General features: G+C 47.8%; 1 protein-coding gene across 6 annotated transcripts in view; it reads left to right on the top strand.

The window, feature by feature from the left end:
- The window catches only part of Cyfip2 (cytoplasmic FMR1 interacting protein 2), a 120,055-nt gene that overhangs the window by 85,688 nt on the left and 14,031 nt on the right, over window positions 1-20,336 (top strand). For all 6 annotated transcript variants that reach the window (XM_015990491.3, XM_042283877.2, XM_006997381.4 and 3 more), the window contains 3 exons: window positions 2,296-2,439; window positions 3,996-4,086; window positions 5,039-5,169. In XM_015990491.3, the coding sequence (XP_015845977.1) occupies window positions 2,296-2,439; window positions 3,996-4,086; window positions 5,039-5,169 (366 nt within the window). The remainder of the gene's footprint in view (window positions 1-2,295; window positions 2,440-3,995; window positions 4,087-5,038; window positions 5,170-20,336) is intronic.

Genomic DNA, 20,336 nt, shown 5'->3' with positions numbered 1-20,336 from the left:
GGGCATCCTGTTCTACAAACAGGCATCCTGTTATATGGCCAAGAGAGGGAACAAGCCTGCATGCTTTTTCTTATGGAGACACTAAGGCCCATTCACCAGGACTCTAACCACCCAATGTCTCCATCACCTGGGAGGGGGGGCGGGGGGAACGGTAGTCAGTGTATAAATTTGAGAGGGACGTAGCTGCAGGTCCATCCTTCCACAGATCATGGTTTCAGGAGTCAAACAACCCAGGCAGAATGTGGCGCTTTCCCACTTCCCTTGAAAGGTCTGTTTGGCCCCTGGACTCCTGCCCTCTGAAGGAGACAGAAGGATACAAAATAATGCTTTGATGATGGGGCCTGAACCAAATCACACTCCTGACATTGTGAATGAGCCTCACAGCCCTTTCCACATTCCCACTTGATAACATTACCTGTTACAGAAGCACTACGGTAGGTTTAGTCTGCACATTTTAAAAAATTACGTGACCTGGCTTCAGGGTTCTTGCAGTCCCAGTCCACACACTTTCAGGAGTCAACTTCGACTTTAGTGGACACCATAATCAGAAATCAGCTGCATTTCCCTCCCTACATACATCCAAAAATGACGTAGGCCACGCCTTTCCCTAGGTTTAGGCAGTTTACTGCAACAGCTCCGCTCCTCAGTGCAGAATCCCATTCTTTCTCCTGCTCCACGCCTCCCTGTGTGCAGGCGTGAGCTCACCAGACACACTCAGGTGTGAGTTAATGGGTGTCCCAGGTTAGCATGCACCTGAGTTACTGATGGGAATGCTAATTGTTCTTCACACATCCTTCCTGTGCCAGCACCCTAGAACTGTGGTGCTCACTTTGTGTTTGGGTAATGTCTCACCAGACATCCCAAACTCAACACGAGCTGAACCTGATTAAGTCTTCTTCGATGACTCAGGAAGAAGTGGAGAGTCTTGCAAGCCTCCACACATATCGTAATGGTTTCTTTTTTCATTCATGTAGACTTTCTAACTAATTAGCAAATAGAGTATCCGGTGCAGCCTTCTCCTGTTGACATGATCTTGCACAAGATTTTTAATACCTGGCAAGAAAAAGCATGCCCAGAGATAAGGTGAAACTTTAGCTAAGAAATTGAACATCACAGGTAGATGATTGCAACTCCTAGAGGGAGAAGTAAGAGTGGAGATGTTAGGATCAGCCATACCTGCTTCAGATCAGAGCTTACTCACCTAGGGACTCTGTGACCTTGAGCAAACTTTTGGCTGACCAGAGCCTTAGTTGCCTCATCTGTGAAATGGGGCTAAGACGGTCACAAATCACAATCATTTGTTGTGTGCATTGCATAAAAACGCACAGGGAAGCATAGCACAGGTGGTCGCCATAGAGCTGCAATCTTTCACAAACACCAATCTCGGACCTGCTCTGGGTCATGCAGTCTCAGGCAGACAGGTATCACTGCCATCTTTGCCAACACCTGGCCATGGATAGAACCCAGAGCCTCGTTCACGCTAGGCAAACAGGATTTCACTGTGTAGCCCAAGCTGGTCTTGAATTCACAATCCTCCAACCTCAGCTGCCTAAGTAATAGGATTGCAGATGTGCACCACCACACCCAGCTCAGAAAGGTCCCTTTAGCTCTGCCTCCTTCAGTTAGGGGATCCCTCAGAGTCCATAGGATGATGGTGGCCCAAGGTCGGAGTTCTGGGTCCCACAGCAGTACCCAGCCCCACAGCTCTACTGTGTGTATTCTGCATGTGAGTGCCTATGATATCTTTCTTGTGATGGACTGTTGCTCTCAAGGTTTTAACACTAACTTAATCCAGTTCCCATTATTCACAGAGTAAGAAACAAAGACTTAAAAAGCCTTGCTGGGCTCTCCAATATAAAACTTCCTGATGCCTGGGGCTAGCCATTCCCAAACCCCCTCATATCACAGATGGAAAACGCCAAGAGAGGAAGACTGTGGCCAATGAGCTGCTCAGTCTTGATATCTAATCTTTAGATACAAAACCACTTCCAAGAGAAAGGCAGCCACGCTATCTCAGACCATGGCTCGATTTGTCTGTGGACAGTTACACGTGGCAGGTGTCCTCGTATTCTGGATTTACCTTGGAGCTCTTACCCTCTCCCACTGGGCAACAGCTTCTCCAGCCTAGTGACATTTGCTCCATCACTGTTAATTGGACACATCTCACTCCAGGACCAGTGAGGGAGGCCTGAGCAGCAAGATCTATTTCTTCTATCAGCAAAATACCTGCCAGGACTCCCCTCCATCATCCGCTCAGGGGTTCCTCACTTTCTTTTCCTCAACCTCTATTTCCAGCCTCTCAACATTGCCTACAGCCACATCTACAGCTCCTACAGGAACTTTGTGGGGCCCCCTCACTTCAAGACCATCTGCAGACTGCTGGGCTACCAGGGCATTGCCGTGGTCATGGAGGAACTTCTAAAAATCGTCAAGAGCTTGGTAAGGGGAGATGCTGCTGCTTGGGTGTTCCCAGGTACAGGAGCTGTGCACAGGATTGGTTTTTCTGAGCTGAAAACCAAATCTCAGGTGTACCAGCTCTGCCACTTGATGTCACCCTGGGAGTCCTTGGTCCTTATTGCTTGGTGATTTCTACATATCTGGTATATTCCTTTATACCTCTTTTTATGTAACTTTTTTTAAATTTATGTGTGTGTGTGTGTGTGTGTGTGTGTGTGTGTGTGTGTGTGTGTGTGTGTGTGTGTGTCTGCTTGTCTATATGTGCATCATGTGTATGCTACCCACAAATACCAGAAGAGGGTGCTTGGAGTTCCAAGCAGTTATGACGACTTGATGTGGGTGCTAGAAACCAAATCCAGGTCCTCAACCAGATAGCAAGTGCTCTTAACCCCTGAGCTGTCTGACCCTGAATTGGCCTCCCCATTTGTGACTCAGGACTCAGTCGTTTTTTTTTTTTTTGCTGAATTGAGAAATCCTGATTTTGACATTCAAAGCCAGATCACTATTCATGCTGCTCAGCTGTGCTCTCTGTTAACTAATTCGGCGTGATGGGCTGTGTGTGTAGTTCAGTTGGTACAGTGATTCCTGATACGTACAAGGCCCTTGATTCAATCCCTGGTACTCTCATAGAGCTGACTGCTGTGGTAGTGCCAAACTGTAAACCCAACATCCCGGAGGTAGATGGAGGAAGACCAAAGGTTCAAGATCATCCTCATCCACATAGTAAATTCAAGGCCAGCTTAGACTCTGTGAGACCCTTTAAAAACAAAAATCAAAACAACAACAACAAAAGACTTTAGCATAGCAAATCCACAACTCATGTGCCGCCATTTTTTTTTTTAATTCTCATAGTCCTTGGGATTTCTTGATGACCACTGCTACCAATATTACAGGGAGTTCTGTATCCCTTTACCAACATTCTGTGTGTACCCCAAGTATGGTTGTCTGGAGCTTCACTTAATTCCCTGTGGTGGTACTGAAGCAAGGCCAAAATATGGAAACAAGATTTCTCTGGAAATCTTGAGTTCCTGAAGAGAAATAACTTATAATCAACCATGTATGGAATAAGCCAAATTCTCTTGCTCAGTCTAGTTCTTTAGAAGCAGCCATGAGAAGCTGCTATAGGTCATTAAGGGCTGCTGTGCCAAGTCCAGAGTAAAACAGAAAAAATGCGGTAATAGATTAAAGATGTCTTTCCTTGGACATGTAGAGGAATGTGCTATGAATTTTCCATGCTTAAATTAGATTACATGCATTAATCCCCACAGTTCCCTGCCTACATTTCATTTAATCTCCATATCATAAGCATTTGCAACCCTGAAAAAAACCCTTACCTAGATATCCCACATCCCTCATAAAGTCTATAAAGTCTTTTTCTGTCTAAAGGACAGGGGGGACTATTCCCCCCTTTTAAATGTTTGGCTCACAAGTCTTAACAGAACTCCAGTATCCCTCTATGGCCCTGCGTTTGGCCCAGAGGTAAAGAGTAGAACAGTGGGCTATCTCACTCCAGCTCACTCATCTGTATCATCTTGCAGCTCCAAGGCACCATTCTGCAGTACGTGAAGACGCTGATAGAGGTGATGCCGAAAATATGCCGATTGCCTCGGCATGAGTATGGTTCCCCAGGTGGGTGACGGGAAGAAATGAATGCGCACCCAAGGCAGGGCGGGGCTTCCACCTCAGGAGATTTCAGTCTCCAAGTTGCCAGACAACTGACATCCTGGCTCTGCCTGCCCCTGGCCTGATAGCCTTCAACCTGTCTTCCCGCCCTGAGCAGTAGCGTCATCCTCTGTGAGGATGGTGAATGGCCCTTTGAGGATGCCCGCTGGACTGCTGGCCAGCTGCAGTGAGCTGCAAGTGTGAGAGCATTTAAACAGTGCAGAGGAGGTTTCCGTGTATGGTCCTCAGCACCTCTAGCAGGCCTTCCCGTTTGTCTGTTTAGAGGTAGCTGGTACCCCAGCTGGGGTGCCGTGTGACATAGATAAACTGAGGCTGGAAATGGTTGTTTTTTTTTTAATCCACTCAATATGGAGAAAGACAGAAGCTATAATGTGGTGCCTTGTATTTTTTGTTTCCAAAAGCTAAGACATAATTTTCCGTATGAGCGTGATTGAGAACAGGAAAAGGATGAGGCCGGAGGCTCTGGTGTCCATGCCTAGCTGCACCACTTCCTGGCTGTGTGACTATGGGTGGGTCACTTACCCACTCTGAACCTCATCTGAAAAAAGATGATAGTGTCCGGTTGATATTATGAGTAATGAAATATTATAGATAGATATACCTAACTCAGTAGATAATATCTATAAATAATAATTTTGCTGTTAGGAATTCGGGTCCCTGTTGGAGGGTCAGCTAGGCCACAGCTGTTCCATTTGAGATTATAGATGTGTTTTATTTTGCTCCAGATATTTTGTGCCAGCTTCCTGAGCTTTGTCTAGTATTGACCTTTACATGGAATCCCACCCTTAAGCTGGCATGTGGAAGGTTGTTAAGTCTAGGGCTGTGGCTCAGTTGGCACCGCCCATAAACCTGATTAAACAGTGCCCATGTCCCCTGACCTCCCCCTTATGGCTCTCAGGGATCCTGGAGTTCTTCCACCATCAACTGAAGGACATCATCGAGTACGCAGAACTCAAAACAGACGTGTTCCAAAGCCTCAGAGAAGTGGGCAACGCCATCCTGTTCTGTCTCCTCATAGAGCAAGCTCTGGTAAGTCCTGAACCTACAGAACCTATGGTGTCCCCACGCTGGAGGGACCCCACACATACCCAGATGCCAAGGCTCCATCCCTGACATATATGCTTTCATTCCTGAAGGCCAGAAGGCCAGAGGGGGCAGAGAGGGCTCATACCTGGCTTCCAGCACTGGCCACACCCCTCACTGGTTGGGCCCAGTCCTCAGGGAAGGTGGCCAAGTCTTAGTTGGCCTTTCTCTTGGCCAGCTCACCACCAACCAGTATTGTGCTGGGGGAAGAAGCGGCAGTAGCCAGCTGATGCCTGCATCCTGTGTGTGCTTGTGACCATATGCAAGAGGTGTGCATCTTAGTGAATGCAAAGGCAAAATATTCACAAGCAAGGTGTGAAAGTGCGGCGGGAGCTTGCTAACTGCAGCAGGCAAGGAGAGTGTGGGGTCATTTCTCTGTGAACAAAGAAAAGCATGGGGATATTCATGCAGGTAGCCACACATTTAGGAGCATGTCCAGTTAGGGACTGTTCCTAAACATGCTTTAATGTCATAATTTTAAAAGATGTGTGAAAGGATTTTTGTTTTTCATGTGTTTGAGTGTTTTGCCTGCATGTATATATGTGCACCATATATGTGCAGTACCTTCAGAGGTCAGAAGAGGGCATCAGATCCCCTGAAACTGGAGTTATGAATGATTATGAGCATCCTTGTATGTACTGAGAACTGAACCCGGGTCCCATGCAAGAGCAGTCAGTGCTCTTAACTGCTGAGTCATCTATCTAGTCCCTGTAAAGGATATTTTAAAAATTAATGTGATGGACAGAAATGCCTCTAGGCCTGTTCAGTTGCACCATCAAGATTTAGCTGAAAATAAGAGAAAGTACTTTGAGGGTACAGTCCCCCAAAGGTGTCTGCCTGGCTTAGTGTTGTCATGTTGTCATGGAAATGATATTTAAAATGTCAGTAGTGCTGTGAGGGGCAAGCACAGGGTCCAGGGAGAGAAAAAAAATAGAAGCCAGTGTGGTATGTGTAGAAACTCACAACATGACCGCTCCGTGATATAGTTAAGGGAAAGGCTTTTATTGTAGATATGAGAGCGAGAACAGCCAGAGGCATCTGGAAGTATCCAGAACAGAGAGAGAAAGTAGTAGCTTGAACATAGCTAGCATACTGGGCCTGCCTCTGAGAGAAGCAGGAGCCGAGCAGGGTGGGGCTATGTAGAGAAGGAGCGTGGGAGAGCAGACAGGGAGGAGGGAGACAGAGAGGAAGACGGAGAGGATGGCGGAAATGGCAGGGTTATGGGGAAGTTTAGGCTAGGGAGGAGGTGAGAAGAGCCAGGATGGACTGGTGATACTGAGGGAGGGAGCGTGGAGGCCAGCATGCCCTTTGCTGTGCTAACAGGTGTGGCGCCAATGCTGGGGTGCTAACAGGCACCACAGATAGCCATTTGTCCCTTCTGCCTTTTGGAATTTGGGGTCCTGGGGTTTCCTTTGGACCTGGTAGTGTGGGGACTGCTTCCCTGCTGTGTGTCCTGGAGAATGAGTGGGAACTTCATTACGGAAGCTGTCGTAGTCCAAGGGCAGCCCTGCATCTTCAGCTCTTGTGATTGGAGACAAAGGAATTATCCTGCCATCCAGCTTAATGGCTGAAGAGAGATGGCGTGTGTAAAGTACAGGCAGCAAGAGATCAACAGTAGCAGCATCCCAGGAGCTGACGCAAGGGTGCCTGCCTGTATAGATGCATCTCTAGACGCATCTCAGGCAGCCCCTTTGCTGACTAGTGGGACATCTGCATTGCTGGCCCTGTTGCACAGATGTGACGTGCTCAGAGGCTGTGCTTACCGCGTTCATTCCCACACATTCCCTCTATGTGGAGGACCCAGTCCTGAAGGTGTCTAGTGACTAGGGTAACCGAAGGAAACAGAGAAAAAAGGGTGCAGCTGTGGGGATGGAGTGATGTGGGGCTACGTAACTCTTCGGGTGCAATGGAACATCCTCGGGTCATCTCCTTCATCTACACACAAAGTGTAGTTAACTAAGAGCTGATCCTCCTTATAACTCTAGGGGGTAGATAGCACCCCCTCCAATAAGAGACAGGCATCTTTGTCTTCTTTCTGGAGGGGGAGATGAGCGGAGATCTCACAAAGGGTGACTGCATACACTGCGTATGGGGGTGCTATGGAGTGCATGAGCGGGGTAACAGCAGGGATGTGGAGGACCTGGGGAGGATGCGCTGTTTTGGAAGGTAGAACTTGGTGTCTAGAAGGAACAGAAAGGATCCAGGGTGAGCAGGCATGGAAGGGCCAAGGCGGGACCTGAGGGGGAGAGACAGCCACGTGGCAGGCGTCCTCTGGCCACAGAACGCTGGCAGAAGCTACTGGGGGCTTCTGGGCAGGAGAGGAGGGAGGATCTGACTTTTTCAAAGGTCCCGTTGGCCTCAGGGAGGAAGCAGCAACTGGGCAGAGAGCAAAGGATGAGGCCATGGCTGTTTGCAGCCTGGGTCCGTGGAGAGAGAGGGGTGGGGTGGTGAGAGAGACCGCAAAGGCAGAAACCAGAAGGGAGAAGTAATTGTGGGGGCCGCAGAGTAAGAGAGGATGTCACTCACGGGTGGCTGTGTCATCCCAGGTGAGCCTGGGCACGCCACCACCGTGTCTGTCCTCATCCTAATTTGGGGCACTTGGACCAGCTGCTCTCAGACTCACTGTCCCCGGAAGCTCCGAAATGGCCCTGTGGTGGTGCCCGCCCTCTGTGAGGAGTAATTGTATTCCCTTCTAAATGGACTCTGGAGACCACTAATGGCTCCTCTTCCCGATGATAACAGGTTCTTTACACAGTTCAGTGGGCCTGGGTTGCTATAGCAACATAGCCTTCAGAAGTCACAAGGATAAGTAGTAAAAGACTGTTCAGGGTCTCAAGAGCACAAGGAGAAGGTAGCAGATGTCGGGGGAGACATACGAGCCCCCCACTTTCAGGAGAAGCTGTGAGTGGGAGCCTCCATTCCGACCTGGAGGTCGTGATATCATTACAGGCTAATTTTGGAGGAAACATCCTTCCCAGCTCCATCGCTAAAGACAAAAGGACACTCGGGATCTAAATTCACCTAGCTGACTGTCCTAACATGCACACAATGGTGTGGAGGACATGTCAGCAGCCAAGACAGATGAATACATGGGTGACCCTGGTCCTGGATGGCTGGGGGAAGTGGGGTGTCACAGTCCAGAATCACGCTCACCAACACGGCAGCCTCTGCTGTCTACTTTGACAAATGGGGAGATCTCCATCTATCCTGATCTGTGCTTGCTGGCATGAAAATAGGGCAGGAGAGTTCCAGAGCTTTTTTTTTAAGCTTAGAAAGTGGAAATTAGATCTGTAAGTGGTGTCTCAGTGGTTCCCATTAAGAAAGCAAAGAAAGAGAGGATGGATGGGAAGAGAGGGGACAGGAAGGAAAAAGAGGAGGGGGGAGAAAAAGAGAAAGGGAAGGAGTTAGGGTGCAAGGGAGGGGAGGAGGAAGGGAGAGGGAGGCAGAGGGGGGGGGGACTAAAGCCATAGAAGAGCTGTGTAACTGGACTGTCCCTTCTCCTGAAAGCATGAAGCCCTCAACAAGAATGAGGTCCAACAGTAGTTTTGACCTTAGCACAAGGCGTGGTAAGAGAGAATGTCAACTAAAATGTGAGTTTGTAAATAAAGATATGTCATGGGGTTACATATGCAAAATAAACAACCTACAAAATAATACATTGAGGAATAAACAGGAACTCGCCAGGCTGAGGGATCCCCAGCCATTGTCTCTAGATTTCAGGAAAGAGGCATGGATTAGAGGTCAGTAGGGACATGGCTTCATGTCCTACTTGGGAATTGTATTGATGTGTTAGCATTGATCTAAAGACCAGTTGGAAATGGTAGGAACAGATAGCTGCAAGGAGCAAGAAGTCCTTCTCCGGGTCTTTGCCGTAGCTTCTGCTTCCTCCTAGTGGATTTCAGCTTTCACATGTCATGACTTTCACACTGATAAACAAGCTGCACGGCTACTTTCTCTTACTCTGTCACTTGCCTTTCTAGAGTGACAGCGGTAACTCAGCCTTAATCTCAAGGTATGAAGAATGTATGCCTAAAAGGATAAATGTATTCTTCATTATTATATGCTTGTTGATCTCCAAACTGGAGATGTGATATGAGTCCAAAGATGATGTACCTGACTTTTCTCTTTTTGTCGGGTTGTGTGGTGTCTTTCAGGAACATGTGTGGTCAGGTGTGTAAATCTTCAGTGAATAGCTTGATCAGGCACCAAGCCCATGAAACCCCCACCAAGCCTAGAAACAGAACAGTTGCAGGCAGTTCTTCATGCCTCCTTGCATTTCTTCAAAGCAGACATGATTCTGACATCTGACCCCAGAGCTTAGTTCTGTCTTTGAAGCTCATCGAAGTGGGGTTGGGCAGTCTATTTTGTCCTTCTGTCTGAGGTCTATCATCCACTGTCTGTGCAGTTTGTATTGTAGATAGTTCCCATTGTGTTTGTCGGTGAGTTGAATGGTGTTTTAGAGTGATTGGGTGCTAATGGCTAACCGTAACTTTCAATCAGATTGTGTCAGGAAGTACCTGGCAAGCGAGTGAAGCACGCCCTACAGATATATCTGTGAAGGACATTTTCAAAAAGACTTAACTAGAGGAATGACAGGAGATAACTCATCCCAAATGTAAATGGCATCATCCCATAGGCTGGGGATGTTGGTGGGGGGAAAAAAGAGGGGTATGGGGTTGGAGAAATGGCTCAGTAGTTAAGGACACTTGCTGTTCTTGCAGAGGATTCAAGTTCAATTTCCGTCACCCATGTGAACCATCTGTAACTCTAGTTTCCAGGTATCTGGCACCCTCTTCTGGCCTCTGCATGTACTGCACACAAATGGTACACATACATATATGCAGGCAAACACACACTAAAAAAAAATCCTCTTTAAGAATAAAGGAAGAAGTCCACAAGTGCAGGTGTGGTCGGTCTCTCCCTCCCTCCCTCCCTCCCTCCCTCCCTCCCTCCCTCTCTCCTCTTCTCTTCTCTTCTCTTCTCTTCTCTTCTCTTCTCTTCTCTTCTCTTCTCTTCTCTTCTCTTCTCTCTGGCTGTCATGATTTAGGCTTCTCTGCCTTGCCACACCCTCCCTACCATGATGAACTGAGAACGGAAACTGTGCACCAAAAACAAAAACAAAAAACCTTTTCTTCCATTATTTAATAGGGTATTTTGTCACTATCAAAGTGAGCATTGGGGCTGTCGACAGTTGGTTACTGTTATGGGTTAGATATGGCGACTATCTTTTGATATGAATGTGTTGTCGTTAGGTGTTTAATCACAACCATTCTAGGTATGTCTCAGCTTCTCATTATGGTTTTGATTGATCTAAAGGCACTAGGCCCTTGCTGTGTGTGTGCTTGGTCATTTGGACTCCCTCTTAGGTAAAGTGCTGGTAAGAGTTTTTGCTTACTTTTTAGTTGGGTTTCTTCATTGGTTTGTAGGTGTTGTTTACATATTATCGATCTGCTCATAGTAGATAGAGCATGGCTGGTTTTAGTTGAAGAGTTGTTCCTAAGAGTTGATATCTTCATCAGTTTCCCATTTCATGGTTGCTTTAGCCTTTCAGGCTGTAACAAACCACTGAGTATATTATCTGGAATTCACACTGTGTTTAGTAGAATGTAGAAATTCAACTCTGTTTATTTTCAGATTGAAATAATGTCTTCCTTCTAGGTGCTGGGTAAATGCTTTGTTGACGTTTGAGACAGTCTCAGGTCTCAAAGCCTAAAATTTTCCTGCCTCAGTCCCTTATGGGCTGAGATCACACCCAACTCGATTGTGTATCAGGTACCCATTGATACCAGGTCGGTAGGCTCTTAGCAGCTATTGAATCTAACCTGTTTCTTTTGTCAAGGTGATTCCTAGTTCCCTGATGACAACTTTGTGATATCTACATTCTTTTTTTTTTTTTTTTTTTTTTGGTTTTTCGAGACAGGGTTTCTCTGTGTAGCTTTGCACCTTTCCTGGGACTCACTTGGTAGTCCAGGCTGGCCTCGAACTCACAGAGATCCGCCTGCTTCTACCTCCCGAGTGATGGGATTAAAGGCGTGTACCACCACCGCCCGGCCATTTTTTTTGGGGGGGGGGTGGATTTCCACATTCTTATTCACATCGTGTGTGGTTTGTTTTGTTTTGTTTTGTTTTTTTAACATCAACCAGTTGTGTATTATCCCCCCCCAACACACACACACACACACACACACACACACACACACACACACACACTTGTGTGGAACACAGAAGACCCCCTTCCCCCAGCACACACACAGGCTCTGAGACAGCCACCCCAACTTATCTTTGCAGCATGGTGGGCCACAGTCACAACAGACACAGTCTGTTGCTGAGAGCATCATTCCAATCCACTGAATCAGACACAGGTCAGGCTCTCAGCCTCAACCCTGCTGCCCAGGAGACCAGATAATCCTTTGTTGGAGGTCTGTTCTGTGCATTAGATGATGCTGAGCAGCATTGCTGGACTCTGTCCACTAGATGGCAGTAGCACCCTCTTCAGATAAATTAGGGCTCCAGGCATTGCCTGACCCTATTGAGAGCCTTCATCTAGAGCACCTTCACATTTTACAGATGGTGAAACTAGACATTGCCAGACAATTTTACAAACTTGTTAATTTTTTATTCTCACTCAGCCATGTTAGGGAGATTTGATTTCCTCACATCTTTGTGAACTGTTAACGATGTCTCTCTGTAATCAGACCCTTTGAAAGGGTGTCTTTTGATAAAGCATTATGGTTCTGAGGGCCCTGATGTCCCCAAGGTTATGGCTAGCACAAGAGATGGGCTGAGAGCCAAGTGTGTTTCAGAGTGCAGAAGCCACCCACTGAGGGACAGGGACATGTGCACAGCCGGGCTGGTTGAGGTCGTGAGGTAAGCAGCCGGGTGGCTAAAGCTTTGCATTCTAGAGCTAAGTGATCCAGCCCCACATCTGACCTTCTGCCTCTGACTTCTAACTCATGGTCACTTTGCTCTTTCTCCCCCCCCCCCCCCACAATGGACAATTGAAGTAAGTTCTGTCGGAAAACCCAGATAAGCAGAAACTAAACAAAAATCACACTGTTGTTGTGTTAAGATAGCCACTGCTCGCTTCCTGGAGGATATTTTTCCAGATTCTTGTATGGCAGCCCTTCTCCTATAAAACTGATGGTTCCGTTAGTTTTAAAAGTCTGGTGAGCCAAGCTTAGAAGAATGTGGTGGGAACGGCAATGAGAGAAGAGGGGCTTCACCTTCGACTTTACATTCTTAGTCCTGTGAATTCATTGCAGTAAACAGTTCCGTCTTCCTTAAAAGGGAACATTTGCACCCTTCAATGCATATTATCTGGAGGGCTGGAGGGTTAAAGTGAGCAGAAGTTAGGAAGGTGTTGACACAGGCTGGTTCCAAATGAAGACTTCACCCTGTGGGTTGTCATAGGACGGCACTGATGTTATTAGCAAAGAGAACACTACTGTGCAGGCCACGGTGTCCTGGCTACAGGTCTTTCCCGGTTGATCAGATATTAATCCGATCTGATCCAGGATAATAATCCTATTATTCCCTTGACAGCCAAATGTATGGGGGAGGGGGGAGGGGAGTGTCATCTATGCTGTTGTTCAGAAGAGGTGGGTGAGAAAACAGCACTCAGGCTGCTGCCCACCCTGGAGAGGAGAAGAATTAAATGCAGATGTATTGAGCTTGCGCTGCAGAGGGCTGCTGGGACCCAGAAGCCTGTGCAGCAGAGACAGATGCGGCATGTCCTGGGTGGGCTTTTTCTCTGCAAACGGAGGCTCAAATGAAGACTGATAGCACGGCTCATACTTTCCATGCAGAGGGTCGTGGTGGGTGTGGGAAGCCTGATTTCTGGCCTGCTCCACGGGCTCTTCAGGAAACACTCACACTAACAACGTATGTGTCCATATAAGGGAATGTTTAGAGCTCGTGCCTGCTGGCTAGGCCTGGTCCAAGCCCCCTTCATACCAGCAAACCGGAGTCCAGATGGGGGTGGGGGAGGCGCTCCCCCTCCTTTGCGAAGTCAGTTCTTCTGGCATGCTTGACAAAGACAGACACCTAATACATGAGTGGAATTTGTCTTTTTATTGCCTTAAGACTTAAAGCCAAATGTTACTTAAGAAAACACTCTTTTGAGATTGGTCAGCTGAAAAAAAAAATGGTCATTTTTCACCCAAGAGCAGAGCTTCACAGAGTCAAATGCTGTTTTCCACATGAATCTGTCATCCTTAGGATCATGGGGTCTTTTTTAACATAGGCACAGTGAGTCTTTGTAATACCCGTTAGCCAGGAGAAGCCAAGTCCCCGGCCTCAAAGACTCGGCATACTGCGGACATTGTGGCATTGGGCGGAAGTCCTCCCGGCCCCTCAATTTTAAATGAAGTATAATAGGAAGAGAAAAAGTTAAAAGTAGAAAGCAGCGCAAAATTATCAATGAGACCCTTGAAGACTTTTGGTGTGGGTTCCTTACAGGGAGTCGTTTTTGCGTCCTCACTCCAGAAGCCTGTTCCCTTTCACTTGGTTCTGCTGACTGTGTGGCAGGTCTGGGTCCCATTAGGTCTCGAGTCACCGCTTCCCGCGCCATCATGCATTAGCAGGGTGACACCCGGGTAACAAATGTTAGCAGGACTCTTGGTCCCTGCAGATGGTCCTGGACAGCAGCCCCACCCCGAGCAGCTTCTGCAGAAGCAGCATGATCACACTGCAGTCCCCAAGGGAGGCAACGGTGAAGCTTTTTCTTCCCAGACAGGGGTCCTGCTAGACGAGCAGGGCTGCCTCACACTCCTCTGCACCTCCCCAACTCCGACATGCAGGTGTGGCCACTGGTCCTGGCTTAAGCGTTTCTCCTTGTCGAGTGGTTTCTCACTTTGGAAAACTCATCCCAGGGGCTGGGGAAATGGGTCCCTGGGTAAGGTAATTGTGTGATAAGTGTAAAGACCTGTGTTCAGATCCCAGAACCTGGGTGCAGTACTGCACATCTTCTTCTATAGTACTAATATGCTCCACCGGCCTCTCCTCATCGCCATCCTCCCCCCGCTACACAGTCCAGCCATGTGGCTGAGCCCGCAGGTGAAGATGTGGCTGGATGAACGAGGTACATTGCAGGTCTGTGTCAGAGCAGGGCCAGATGTTACTGTCCTTGACATCCACCAACTTGTCATCATCACATCACCATCACGAGCCACACACATCTCTTCCGGGAACTTAGTAGCACAATGTCTAAATGCTGTTAGTGACTCACTCCTGGTTTGAAATGCCCTGACCTTCAGTGGCTCCACGGACATACACAGCTTGTTGTGCCCTCATGTACACCCCCAATGGAGCACTTACAGAACTCCCCACCCACTTGTGTCCTCCATTGTACTCAAGAAAGACCATGGGTCAGGTCTGGCTCACCCTCTGCTCCTTCTCCAGCACCTACTACTGTGTGAATGACAGACTTACATCATCTCTGCTCAGCCTCCGTCTTCATGGTCAATGTGTGGAGGCTTGTTTTATCTCTTGCTTTTCTGTACTCTACATTCTTCTCACTGACCTCTCACGTCAGATGAAATTCCAGTCCCAGGCATGGTGGTCCCTCTGAGAAGATTCTCTGTCAGTCCATGTTTACAGGGGTCATTGCTTAGCTTCTGCACTGTCTGGATGGATGGTTCACTCTGTGGCTCAGTGGGGCCCTGAATAAACGGGAGTGGTAGACAATCCAGTAGGTACCAGAGTGGCTTAGGAAGCTCCTAGAAGATTACAGTTGAATGTGGAGTTTTGGGGAGGTGGATAAGATTGGCTAGAGAACTTTGTGGCCACCAGGAAGGAGGATGTGGGAGGTAGAGACTGACCACGTGAGAGGTGCAGTACTTTGGGATCACACCAGCAGATTCGTACAAATGAGTTGCCTGCAATGATGTTATTTACACAAATTCAGGATAGAGGTGACTTCTGGGAAGAGCAATATCAATCATTTCCTGCTTGTTTGACTAGAAGGTGGTTTAAGACCTGCCATTCTCTGTGGGGGTAGGTGGGGGGATGGGTGTACACATGCACGCACACACACAGCACGCACGCACGCACGCACTCATGTGCACATGTCTGTGGAAACCAGAGGACAAACTTAGCTACTGTTCCATGGGCACCACCCACCTTTTTGTTGTTAAATAGAGTCCCTCCTTGGACTAAAACTCACCAGCTAAACTAGCCTAGCTGGCTAGCAAGTCCCAGGGGTCCTCCTGACTCTACCGTCTCAGCACCCCGCCATTCCTGGCTTTTTCACATGGGTTCTGGGGACCAAAGTTAGGTCCCTACGCATGTGCAGCAAGCACTTGACCCACGGAGCCACTGGCCCATGCTTCTTTAAACTGCCTGTGAAAATAACAGTTCTCTGGGCGTTTAAAGGAAGTTGCTAAGACTGAAGCCAAGCAAATCAATAAGCTGTATGATCCTCGCAGGTATGGGTGAGGCTAAAATGTTTCTTAGGTGGTTAGATTTGGAGTGAATTTTCTGTCTTTGGTGATTTTGTGTATTTTCATGTGTGTGTGGGGGGGGGACTGGTCTTTCTGGCTTGGGCTTCCCTCTGTATATCTGAAGCTTGTAGTTTGTGAACTCCTTACAGTTCTGGAGGGCGGGGGATCCACAGTAGAGGGGTCATCACTGCCGCTGTCTTTGGCTGGCAGGACCCTGCAGCTCTGAGGTGACAGGATCGTATGTTGAAGGGACCTGTGATCCTTTGTCCTATAAGAGACAAAGCCTCTCTAGATGACCTGGTAGCTTCATGACCTACAATGGGTTGGTGGCATACAATGCTATTGTATGAGCTGTGGTTATCTGGACTGCCACACAAGTATGGATGGGGAAGGGAGGTGGCCTGGGTCTAAATGCCAGCCTCGCTGCTTAATACTTCCGTAAGCCTAGCTAGGAAGCCAGTGTTACCAAGTGCCTCGGTGTCCTCCCCACACAAGATGGCGACAGTCAGACCTACTGCACAGAGGTATTGAGAGATGATAGGTTGAAGCCCCTGGACATAGGCGGCCTCCAGTGAATGTTCAGTTTAGTACCCATTGCCTCAACTTCCCTGAAGAACAAGGCGATTGTGGGCTCCCTGTTCTAGCCAAGGATCCTTGGGGACTGTTTACTCTACCCCCTGCATCTTGTTCTGTTTAAATTGCTCTTAGTTACATGTGATGATGAATTAAGCAATACAAATTTGTTTATGACGTTAAGAGCGCCTCTCCCCACCTGCCCCCAGTCCCCAACTTGCCCTGCCTAAATCATGGCCATTTCCACTTCTTCTCTTCGCTCCATGATGCTTAATAGAAGACAAGCTGTCCAACAACTTCATGTGGTATTTGGGGACTGTCTGGTTAGAAGGATGTGGTTCCAGCTCATTGCTGCCATCCCTCACTTCCTCCCCCATCCTTCCTTGTAATCGTAGTGAATGTACCAACCTCCAGCAGCTGCTTGTAGCACTGTGATTTGGATTATGACTATTCCAAGAAGACCCTAAGACTCGGGAAGGTGAAACTCGCAAGCGTCACTGCTCTTGCTGCTTACAACTGCCCTCTTGTGTTATCACAGCAATGTGGGTTGTTTTTTATTTATATTTTGTTCTGCATCAGTGACTTGCCGCTAAGTGTGGCCTAAAACAAAAGCAAAATACTACTTACTCTATACCTACACAAACATCTTTCCTGACTGAGCCTAGGATCCGTAGCCTTCTCACGAGCAGGACACCAGGGACTACTGACTTTAAAATTATTAGTTGCTTCAGAGGTTGGTTTTTTTTTTCTCCTAAGGTTAGTTTTCAGAGTACTATATAGTTGATGTAGAAAATGTAGTCATTATACATACAGGTTTTTTAAAAAAGGAAGGAAAGTGGGGGTGCAAAATGTAAAAATACCTGAAAATGCCACTATATGAAGCATTTGCTAAAAATATTACATAGTTCAGATCAAAGAGAACTTATTTCCATAAATGAATAATTAAGAACTTATTTCCATCATTAATAAAGAGAAACTTCTAGGCCTACATAAGAAGACCCAAACTCAGGGAGATTCTATTATGTGTCAAATCTCTCACATGCCTTTTTAAAAAGTTCTTCAAGGCAGGGTCTCCTGTAGTCCAGATTGGCCTCAAACTAGCCATGTAGCCAAGGATGATCTCCAACTCATAATCCTCCTGCCACCACCTCCCAAGCACTAGGATACTAGACACTCTATTGCCTTAGCCGTATCACCAGGCCCTGACCCTGCAGCTGTTATTCTGTGTCATGAGTGATCACTTACAATATACCCAGCACCATGCTCATCTTTGGTGGCATAGTGAAAAATACCCTAAAATATTTAAAGGAGGGTTGTCTCCACTTTATGGAAGTTGGGTTCCAGTGAGAGGTAGATTTTCATCAGTCATATGGAATATAAAATACAGTTCAAATCTGGAAGGGGAAAGTGATTCTCAAAAGGCATTTAACAATGGCAGGTGCATGGTAGGGGTGTGGGGTTGAGAGCTTGCAGAAGTGTCCTTCGGGTGGATGGTGTTGAGAGCTGAAGGAGGGACATTCACCAAGCAGAGGAGTCAGGGGAGAGAGGTGGGTTCAGGAGCAAACCGGAGAAGAGAGCCGACCTTCTGTGTTGGACAGGTGGTTACAGACCTGGGACCACTGCAGGGCAGGCTTCACTGGCCAAGAGAGGACCCAGTCCAGTGGGGAGTGGCCTGGCGGGCTCCTTGTAGATGCTTTGAGATCCTGATCAGAGGAGCGGGAAGCCAGCCATCAGCCCGGGCTCCACAATGGAAGCTTGTTCTGTCCTTCACACAGGCCTTTGTCTGCACCCAATGCCTGTTTCTGTCTGTGGCAATGACCTCAGCTAATGAACAGCGAACAAGTACCTCCCACACAAGGTGTGCAGCCACCTCATTATGCAAATGGCGACTTAGTTCCTCCTCTGGGATGTTCTACCTCTCTACTCCCCACTGGCCTTCACACCTTCCTAGCCAGACCTCACGACACAGTAGATGACATCCAAGAAGGACACCTCCATCCAAGCTTCCCTTGTCCCCTAGTTTGCAAATCTGGGGAGGAGCTGGCTTCACAGTGGGAAAGGAAAGTGCCCTCATCTCCCCCAGAGTCAAAGTTCACCGTGTAAGATGGACTGAGCTACCTCGTTGTTTGCACAGCCTTCTTTCTTGTCCTCCCTCTGAGCTCTCCCTGGCTCCCGAGACTAGTTTATCCCCACGAATGGAGTAGAACTTGACGGTGCAGGCAGTGGACAGCCAGTCTTCCGCCAATAAGGCATGCCTAAGGGCAAGGAGAGTTTTTGTAAGAAAGCCAAGACTGTGTGACGTGTACTTGCAATAACTGAAATAGCTCCTCTCTACACATAGAATGACATCAGTACTTAAACTATGCCATTAAGGCCCCACGTGCTGTCATCCCCCACCCCCCCACACACACACCTTTAGGACCTCATGCAGTGTGTACTGTGAATCTTGGTGGCTCTACTCCAGTGTGTTCGCTGCCCATGGCCTTTGCACTGGAATACTCTTCCCTAATCTATGTGACTGGTTTGCCCCACGCCCAGCCTCTGCTCAGCTTCTACTCCCTCCTAAGGATTTTTCCAAGTGACCCAAATGAGCTCTTGCCCGCTCTGTTCCTCTCGTGAGCGATCACGATCGGAAATTTTCTTTGTGTTCCTAAGTCTCTACAGGAATTTAAATGGCATGAGAGCAGAGGTCTAGTCTAACTTGTCCCACGTCATATCTGCATAGCCTAGAACTGTGCCTGGTGTTTAATAAATGTCTGTTGGGTGAATGGATGGATGGACGGCAGTCTTCCCATGCTTAGATGGCTATCATGTGGACAGATGACTTTGTTTATTTATGTGGGGTAACAAACATTTACCCCACCGAAGTGATTATTGATAAGTTATCATATGAAAGGCATTTAATCATAAATTATTGCTGGGACTAAGATAAAAACAGAGGTACTTCATCACGGCCCTGAAATAGTATTACAGTAGGCAGTGAGGGAAGAGTCAGGAGACATGGGCCAACAGAATGGAAGTTCACCGCACTTGAGAGGTGAAGAAGTGAAGGAAGATTCATGTCCCAGTCTATGAGCAAGCCAGGTGGAGGATGAAGGGAGACAGTCAGCCTTAGAGGTCCGGACAGGAATAGCCCAGTGAGGACTCCAGCAAGGGGCCGAGCAGCTGAGTCTGGATGGAAGCGAAGGCTTGATAATTTGTAGGTACTGAGTATTATCAAGTGATGGGAGCAGGCAAGATAAGTGAAGAGAGAGAAAATGAACATTGAAGGATAGTCAAAAGCACCACGTACAGGGACACTGAAAGGGGGGATGGAAGGGATGTGAACTGACCTACAGTTTTCAGCAATGTATCTCAGGGTTCCCATCTCACTGCTGCTCTTCAGATGCCCAGGATGGGAGAGCTCCATCCATACCTGGGGTGGAGGAAGCCCGAGAGCACCCATAATCCTGAGTTTTCTCTGTCTATCTCTTACGAGTTAAAGTTCAAATGCATCTGGGGGTCTCATCTCACGCAGTGCCCACAATTGAAAGAAGAGGGAGACACAGTAGAGGGGCCTCTCTCTAGCTGCTCTCCCTGCGTCGTGCTGAAGTCAGCCACCAGAGGCTGCTCATTAAGCCTGTTAGCCATGTCTTCCCTTTAGTCCCAACCAACTTTGTTCTCCCAACACTGTGGTATAGATTTCCTTTTATTTGTAAATGTGCTTTTATGCCTTACTTGTTCCCATCAAAAGCTGTCTGACCTAGGTTCTAGCTTCTCTTCTGTCATTGGTTAGTGGCTCAGGTGACAAAAACTAATCCAGACACAGACCTTTGCCCAGTCATTCTGGATTAACAGAGGGCAGGGTTGATCCAAGTGTCTCATGTGTGCACGCACACACATGCATGCCAGTGGCCAACCTCAGGTATCATTCCTCAAGAGCATTCCACCTTATTTTGGGGGTAAGGTAGCTCACTCAGGGGGCCCAGGGATCTGCCTATTTCTACCTCACCATTGCTGAGATTATAGGCACAAATGACCATACTTGGCATTTTACCTATGTGGGGGGGATCAAGCTTAGGTCAAGCACTTTCCCGACTGAGACATCTTCCCCACCCCACC

The sequence above is a fragment of the Peromyscus maniculatus genome, chromosome 8 (assembly GCF_049852395.1).
Source record: "Peromyscus maniculatus bairdii isolate BWxNUB_F1_BW_parent chromosome 8, HU_Pman_BW_mat_3.1, whole genome shotgun sequence".
Taxonomy (NCBI): domain Eukaryota; kingdom Metazoa; phylum Chordata; class Mammalia; order Rodentia; family Cricetidae; genus Peromyscus; species Peromyscus maniculatus.
Note: the sequence above shows the minus strand (reverse complement) of the source record. Positions and strands in the feature narration are given on the sequence as shown.